At 40.7% G+C, this 9,068-nt stretch overlaps 1 protein-coding gene across 1 annotated transcript in view; it reads right to left on the reverse strand.

Annotated features, from left to right (window-relative positions):
• The window catches only part of DOCK10 (dedicator of cytokinesis 10), a 190,322-nt gene that overhangs the window by 32,254 nt on the left and 149,000 nt on the right, over positions 1–9,068 (reverse strand). Inside the window, exons 38-41 of the mRNA XM_042458523.1 lie at positions 8,662–8,760; positions 6,557–6,681; positions 5,335–5,447; positions 2,910–3,047 (exon numbers count right to left, since the gene is read on the reverse strand). Coding sequence (XP_042314457.1) covers positions 2,910–3,047; positions 5,335–5,447; positions 6,557–6,681; positions 8,662–8,760 — 475 coding nt within the window. The remainder of the gene's footprint in view (positions 1–2,909; positions 3,048–5,334; positions 5,448–6,556; positions 6,682–8,661; positions 8,761–9,068) is intronic.

A 9,068-nucleotide genomic window follows, 5' to 3' on the forward strand; every position in this document is an offset into this window, starting at 1 on the left:
TATGGATACCAGCCATGACTTATTTTTCAATTTATTTCTGAGGGAATATGGCCCTTGAGAGAGAGAAATGGTCCCCTGACAATACTTTAACTATTTGTGGGTAAGAATAGCTGTTTAAATGTTGATGTTTTGCAAATAAATTTCTAAATAATTTATTTACAAACAACAATTGAGTTCAGTAACATGAACAAATAGAGAGTTGGCTTATATGCACAAACAAAACAATATCAGATACATTTTTGTTGATTTCTTCTTCTTCCTGATATACATCTTCACATTAAAAAAATATGTTCTTCTGTCTATAAGGCCCTCAAAGCAACTTAAAATTCATATAGCACTTTGAGGATATTCAAAGTGCTTCATTTGAAATATAGTATTTTAAACTTTGTAACAGTTTGCAAGACAGGTCTATAGTATTTATCTACTTAGTGCAGCTGGCAGTCTGTGCTTGGCTTCAACTAGGTCATCTGGGGTCAATGTAGGCTGAATAGATTTCATGATTTCCATCTAAGACTGCAATCCTCACCATATTTTCTAGGGAATAAAACTCTTGAATATAGTATATGTGTACAGTGAACCCTTGTTATACGCTGGGGTTTGGTTCCAAGATCCCCGTGAATAACAAAATCTATGGATACTCAAGTCCCATTAAATATAATGACATAGCAAAATGGTGTCCCTTATAAAAAATGGAAAACCAAGGTTTGATATTTGAAATTTATATATATTTTTTAACATTTTCAAACCATGGATGCTTGAATCTGTGTATAAAAAATCCGTGTATAAGAAGGGCCGACTGTATATGGCACAGAGGGTTCAGGATGTTGGTGATAATATTTAAAGCTCCAAAGGGTTTGGAAACTTGATACATACTGTTCCCTATATATACATGTTCAAAGCTCAGGCCTGCAGGAGGAGTCTTCCTCAGTACACAGGTGGTGCAACACAAGTGGGAGGACATGGGAGCAGACCTTCTCAGCTGTGGCACCCTTCCATTAGATGTCTCACTGACACTGACATAGGTTTCTTTCCAGCAGCAAATCTAAAGATATCCGTCCCCCATTGAATCATAGAACCCTGTGCCATGCAGGAAATTTCAATCAAAGCATCCCTGACAGATGGCCATCCAGCCTCTGTTTAAAGTCTCCAGAGAAGGAGATTCCACTACACTCCGAGGGAGTGTGTTCCACTGTCGAACAGCCCTTACTCTCAGGAAGTTCCTCCTAATGTTGAGGTGGAATCTCTTTTCCTGCAGCTTGCATCCATTGTTCCGGGTTCTAGTCTCTGGAGCAGCAGAAAACAAGTTTGCTCCTTCCTCAATATGACATCCCCTCAAATATTTAAGAAAGGCTATCATTTCACCTCTTAACCTTCTCTTTTCCAGCCTAAACATTCCCAGCTCCCTAAGTCGTTCTTCACAGGGCATGGTTTCCAGACCCTTCACCACTTTAGTCGCCCTCCTTTGGACACGCTCCAGTTTCTCAACATCCTTTTAAAATTGTGGTGCATAGAACTGGACAAAATATTCCAGGTGGGGCCTGACCAGAGCAGAATAGAGTGACACTATTACTTCCCTTGATGTAGACACTATACTCCTATTGATGCAGCCTAAAATTGCATTGGACTTGTTAGCTGCCACATCACACTGTTGACTCATGTTCAAGTTGTGGTCTACTTGGACTCCTAGATCCCTTTCACATGTAGTCTCGTTCAGCCAGGTGTCACCCATCCTACATCTGTGCATTTCATTTTTTCCCCTAACTGCAGTACCTTACATTTCTCCTTGTTGAAATTCATTTTGTTAGCTTTGGCCCAGCTTTCTAATCTATTAAGGTCATTTTGAATTTTGATCCTGTCCTCTGGGGTATTAGATACTCCTCCTAGTTTGATGTCATCTGCTAATTTGATAAGTATGTCCCCAATTCTATCATCCAAGTCACTGATACAGATGTTGAATAGCACTGGGTCCAGGACAGAGCCCTGTGGGACCCCACTGGTCACTTCTCTCCTAGATGAAAAGAAGCCGTTGTTGAGCACCCTTTGGGTTTGGCCAGCCAACCAATTACAAATCCATGTAACAGTTACTTTGTCTAGCCCACATTTCACTAGCTTGTTTGCCAGAATGTCATGGGGAACCCTGTCAAAGGCCTTACTGAAATCAAGATATATATCCACAGCATTCCCTTCATCTACCAAGCTGGTAATTTTATCAAAAAAAAGAGATTAGGTTTGTCTGGCATGACTTGTTTCATGCCACTTAAAACCTTTGAGGACTAATTTACTTCAACATGTACATGTGCAGGCATACCTCAGTTAATGAAACCTCTGACAGTAAAATCATTTTCCCCAACAGCCTACAGAAACTTGAGAAATTTAACACTCCATTTAATATCTTGGGACAAATTACAACTTGATAAGGGGTAAGTGATTTACTCCAGAAATAGCACCAATGACTGCACTGGTGGTACAACACCATGCTGGAAACATGTCAGAATTAGGGATCAGACTGAATTAGCCATATCAGTGAAACAAAATACATTTTCTAAATTTCTTCCATTTGCAACATGTTGGCAGACTTGGGCCTAAAGCACTGAAACAACAGTAGAGTAGAAGGTCATTTTATGATTCATCCATATGTAGTAATCAGAAACACAAGTAATTTCTTACTTCCATTTGCTTGCCTCCATTAGTAACAAACTCTTCCAAAATATCCAAAATTCAAGGTAAAATTTTGAAATCCAAATCCAAATTTTGTTTGGAAAATTCTGAAATTTTACTTTGATTCTATGTGTTTGTCTAACAGATATTTTGCCAGACATGAATAAAACAATGAATACAACAATGTATCCAGCAACAATATTCATTCAATATTCTATCATTACATACAACCAAACCACATAGATAGTTACCTTACTCACAAACAACCTCAAAGCAGCAAATACATGCTTGAGGGCTGCTGCAGAATGATTTATTTGTAAAAACAGCAGGTAGGTATCAAAGACTTTCTTCATCAGTGTATTCTGGCAATCTGATTGCAGCAGTTGCCTCTGAAAAGTTAGCAGACAAACATTTCAGTGGAATTATTTGGCCTTTTTTTTGCTTGCTTCTTTGCTTTCCCACCTTTCTTCTTTTTTGCTATCAACTGTATATTTCTTGTTCAAGCATATATAGTTGGAGAGTCCACCTTTTTCAGCTTCAGTCATCACATATTCCAAAGTTCTCCTGCTCCCTTAAACAATTCTGCACTTTTCCCCCTTAGTGCCCCTTAAGACAAGAACTCTCAAGACACTTACATGATGCTGTTTTTATTTTTTAAAACTTATGCCTTCTATTATGCCTTTGCCACAATGCCATTTTTTTATTCTCTATGCTAGAAAGGCTATATTTCAGTGGCAGACCACAGGCTTAAAACATAGAAAGTTCCACCCATGACATCTCCAGCAGAGACTAGGAAAGACCCTGAAGAATTGACTCCAGGCAGGGTGGACTATACAGAGCTAAATGGACAGAGTATCTGATAAGGTAAAATTCAGGCTACTATGCTGCTAATATAGCTTAGGTCCATGCATGAACTAAAGAACAGTATGATGCAGTGTTCTGGGTAATGGCTCTTGAAGACCAAGGTTCAAATCCCTGCATGGCCATGGAAACCTACTGGGTGACCTTGAGCAAGTCACACTCTCTCAGCGTCAGAGAGAGGCAATGGTAAACCCCCTCCTGAAGAAATGTTGCCAAGAAAACCCTGACATAGATTTGCTTTCAGGCTGCCAGAAATTAGTAACAACTTTAAGGCACAGAACATTTTTGCCTTGTTATACAAGGTAACTTCTAGAAAAGAGGTTTCCCTCTCTTGCAACAGGCTTCATATTTCAGGCTCCACTTTGGTGTTTATTTCTTTTTTTGTTGCTAGAATCCCAAGATCCATCAACCAGACACAAGTACAGTGTGCCCATGTTATATGTGGGTACCCTATATACGGCTTCCAGCATACACTGGAAGCCATGCCAGAAAGGCTTCTCCCACACCCCAGAAGAAACAATGGGGTGCATGCCTGTGGTGCGCACCCTGTGGCGCACTGGGTGCACACTGCGGGAATGAGCCTCATTGTTTCTAATGGACTTTGAGTTTACATGGTATTTCCCTTATGTGGCGGGGTCCGGGACGGATCCCCTGCATAAGGGAAGGGCCCACTGTAAAAACATAGCTGCTGAGGGGCCAGAATTATATTCTGACTTAATAGTACCTTTAATGGTACCACATTCTGATGGTCTACACAAGAATATGTTTTCACTGCCAGATCTATAATCCCAGTCTTTCAGTCACAAATCCATTTCCTTACTATTCAGTCATTAGTTACAGTGTCTTTTTTCCTGAATTGTTACTATTTCTGGACAACTGGGAACTTCAGTAAGCTTGATGATCTAGTGCAAATCACCTGTATATCTACCAGAAGACTAGTTTAAATCTAAATTCTCTGGTCCACCTGGATAATGGAACATAACATACATATGGATTATATACAAATAAATTTTGTCTCAAAATGCTTATACAGATTCTTTTGGAACATCAGCTTTTTAAATTTAAAAACAACTACACACACATACACACACATATCTGTGTAACTATGGTACATGAGATCTCACCATACACATTCTATCCTACTTGTATTTCCAAACTCTATAGACTACATACAGTAAAACCTCAAGAGGTTCTCTTCTGTTAGATCAATGCAGGGGACTCAATGGCCTTCCAGATATTGCTGGACTTCAGTTCCCAACAGGACCGTTCAGACTGGTCACTGATGATGAAAGCTATGACATAGTAACTTTGTAGGGCCACAGCCAGGTTTCATACCCCTTCATTAGATGCTAGGATCCAATACTTCAAGGTGGCTAACAAATATTATTAAAACCCATATATATTGTGTTGTATTATATTGTATTAGATTAGATTATATCATTATATTATCCTATATTATATATGAAAATACTTGTCACAACACTTTCATTGGTGTGCGTGCTGGTTAAAAGAATATAAACCTGACATGACCAAGAAGCCAAATATGATTGTGAGTAAAAGCATGAGGTAATCTCCAACAGAACAAGACATTGTGATGCATCACATGAGGCACACTAGCCTAGCATATGCCTAGTTATTTGGAAGCATGACTCATAGACTGTGCACAGATATGACAGTAGCATCTCATTCATTGTGTGATGCTATTCATACATCAATATCCTGTGCATCTATAAAATTATGGTTTGGTATAAATCACAGACATTGTGATTGGCATCTTAGGCATTCTGTCATGATTTTGAGACATGAAAATGATACCTGGTGATGCTGAGTGAAAAGACATAATAGGTCAAGGATAGTAAGGCAAACTTCTGTTGCAATGTTAGCTTCAGTATCTACGTAGTTCACAATATCTGTTTCGTTTGAGCCACCTACAAGAAATAAATGTCATGGAAAAGCTTATGTAAAGATAATGAAGACAGAGCATGTTTATAAAAGATCATCCATTTAAACTGCATCAGGTGATGTGGTGTGGAGAAAGCAATGGCCCGAACCCCTCCATTCCGAGTTTTGATTGGAGGGCAGAGCTGTATGTTTCAGGTAAAACCCTAAGCCAGTCTACATCCCCCAGGTAGAGTAGAAGATGCTTTCCCATTACCAGTGTTGCAATAACACTCAATTACAGCCTAGTTGGCTTATGCAGGAGGAATCAGGGTCAGGTGGGGGAGCCATGTCCTAAGGACTGAAGCACAGCTTTGGCGCTGCTTCTGGCCTCTTCAGATGCATGTGTCATTTAAACAGCATACCTCCAAAGTGACCCGAAGCAGCTTTATTTTGGCCTCTCTGTTCAGGCCCTTGGATAATTTCTAAGATGTAGATTCAAAATGAGTATCTTTCAGCTAAACTATGGTGGGACACAGACCACCCAAAAAAGGCGGTCTACCGCCACCTCCTTTGCTGCTGACGGGAAGCTGCAGTGGAAAAAGAACCCGCAAAAAGCAGGCACTGCCATTATTGTTAGGGTTGTGGGGCGTGCGGTGGCGCTGCCCTCGGGCAACCCTAACACGAATCCAGGCCAGCTCAAAGAACAGGTCTGGACAGCGCCTATATTATATTTCAGGGTTTTGAGACTGTTCAAAATATGGATAATATACACTATAATCTTCCTTAAATGAGCTGTAATTTTCCTTAAAAACTGGTAGTATGTAAACATTTACCTTTAGCCCAATAGAGGCTGATGGGTTCCATGTCTCTGTGCCAATGAGTCTACTCTGAATTTTAATTTGAAATTTAAAATAGGTATTCAGATGGTGATCCCTATATTCAGAGTATGTTCAGCAACTTTGATTAAAGTCTGAACTAAAACCCAGAATGGATTCAGTTCTGCTAACATTTTAGCCACCAGCCATGGCTGCTTAAGTCCACTTAATTATAGCCTTCCACTGGTTTCTGAACATGATTTCCACTACCATGATAACATTTCTTAAGAGCAAAGTATAACCTTTGGTAACTTGACCACAAGTGCTTCTTTTGTGCTTACTTGCAATGGTGCTGTCTATTATCTGCAGAAGTTTAGGATTGGAAAAAGGATTTTTGCCACGGATTATTGGTAAGGTTTGAGATCTGTGATGCCTGTGAACTTCACTGCTGGAAGCAGAATGTATCCTGTGAAATTAAAAGATATAAATTTTAATTAATTCTTATATCTCACATGCCAGAGTTTTGAGAAGTCTCAAAGACTTCTCCTATTGCACTGCACAGTAAGATCTGAATTCCCTCTGAATTCCCACTACACATCCTCCAAAACCTGAATCAGCTCTGGACTGTTTACACAACTCCTGGACCCTGTTCAGGTGTTCCACAGAAAACTTTCGCACTGTTTTTTTTTTTTTTTAGAAAACCCAGAGCAAACCACAACAGTGATGGGTGGCTTAGTACCCCTGCCAGTTCCTTAGCACCTTGCTGAATCGTTCTATGGACGTGAATTACTCTGAGGTCAGAACGAGGCTGAAAATGTCATTCTGACCTCAGAATGCCTGCAGCAATGCTACTGGCCAACTCGCGAGGACCACAATTGCCCACCGTCTAAGCAGGGAATGTGGGAATGCAGGAGCAATGTGGGGGCCAGAAAACTCTGGGGGCAGCCTGGAGCATTCTGGCAAGTGTAAATAAGCCATTTGATACATGGGATTGTCTCTTAATATGAATCTGCTAAAGCAAGGAAGAGCTGACAATAATGAAGTGGAATCTGTTGGAATGGTATTGGCAGAGTAATTCTAATGCTTCTCAGTTAGGTGCAGCTCCAGCAACCATAGGCTCATCCAATTCAGAGGCTACTGGTCTTTTCTGGGCAGTAGGGACTAACTCGAGACATCCTTGATCTGTAAAATTCAAAGTCCCCTTGCTCACGATACACAGTCCAGTACCAAGCTCAATGGCAAAGATTTTTCCACAGGGGAGTACGTGAGAAAAATGCCCCCATTTCACACACTGGCTGCAGTAAGCCAGCAGAATTTTGGAAATGGCAGCTTGTATGCCACTTAACTCCTACATCACCCCACTTACATCTCCTTTTAATTAATATTCTGTGCACTCACATTTTGTATCTCTATGTAACTAGGCAACTGTATTCCTTTTGTGTTTACTTGCAACATGGTGTTGAAGTTCAAGACTAGAACATTTTGTGCCATAGATTATGGGTACAGTTTGAAATCAATTATGCTTGTGAGCTTTACAGGCGGTATTACATGACTGAGATCCACTGTCTCTGAAGGACCAAATCATTTGTTTGAAGGAACTGTTTAGCATGTTGTGTACTGAACTTTTAGTAATAATGGGACACAGAAGCAAGAAAAGATACACAATATGTTGTTTACCTAGTTAAATTCATATCCTGCCCCATCACTAGAAAATGACTGAAACAAGTATAAAACAAAAGAAAAATGGAATTGCATCATTAATATATCCTCAGACACTACAAATCTTCCAAAATAAGTAAATCTTAAGTATTTGTAAATGATGCACAGGATAGGAGATGTTATCTGTACTACATAACTATAGCAATTTGATACTTTTTTAATTGTCATGCCTTCATTCTGTAGAATCCTGGAATCTGCACTCTAGTGAGGAACATGGAGGCTTTCTGCACGGTCATTTGGGACGTCTGGAGGACATCCCAGGGGGCGTCTCTTTTAGACGCCCCTGGGCCTAGTACGGACTCTGTCTGTACAAGATGGCGCCGGCCCTTCTACATGGCCGGCGCCATCTTTGCGTATCAGACGCTGAGCGTCCGTACACGTCGCGTCCTTTGTGACGTAGCGAGTGCGCCCCTGGCGCCTCGCTACGTCGCAAACGCGACTTGAAAAGAAGCTCCATTTTGGAGCTTCTTTTTCAGTCCGCAGGGGAGCCGCGCCGTGTGGAGGCTCCGGCTCCCCCACGGACTAGCCGGCGGCGGCGGCAGACCGCCGCAAAGCGGTGGTCTGTACCCCGCCATAGAATTCTTTGCAAAAGTGCTCTAGCACACACTTCCCTGAATTATGGCCCTAGAGATCTCTTAAGTACCTCACCAAAATTACAGTCCCAGGAGTCTGTAGCTTCCATTTGACTGGAACTAAGTTAATTGTGCAGTAGTGAAACACATCTTACCATTGGGGAAGAAGGCCAGATGTTTGACAGGATGAGTTAGAACCTTTCAGTGTTCCATTCTGGGTAGCTTGAGCAAACTTAAATGCAGCAGCAATTTTCCTAAAACACAAACATATAAAGAAACAAACAGGTGAACTTGCAAATCTAAGCATATTTTCTTGTAGTTAGCCCTGCTGAAGAGAACAAGATTTACTACTGAGTGAATACACATGAGATTGCCACAAGATTGACCTTTCTCTGCTGTAAAGTATTCTCTTGTCTTTAAGACTAGCCAGACCTTTGCAAGAAAGTCTTAGGCCATAGTGATTGCAAATTATTGCTTATGCTTGTGTACTACCTGCTCTGTGTCACAGTAAGGGCAAACATTTAACTCATAAAGGTCAAATATAAACAGAGACTTCTAATAA

Source organism: Sceloporus undulatus, chromosome 3 (assembly GCF_019175285.1).
Source record: "Sceloporus undulatus isolate JIND9_A2432 ecotype Alabama chromosome 3, SceUnd_v1.1, whole genome shotgun sequence".
In the NCBI taxonomy this organism is placed as follows: Eukaryota; Metazoa; Chordata; class Lepidosauria; order Squamata; family Phrynosomatidae; genus Sceloporus; species Sceloporus undulatus.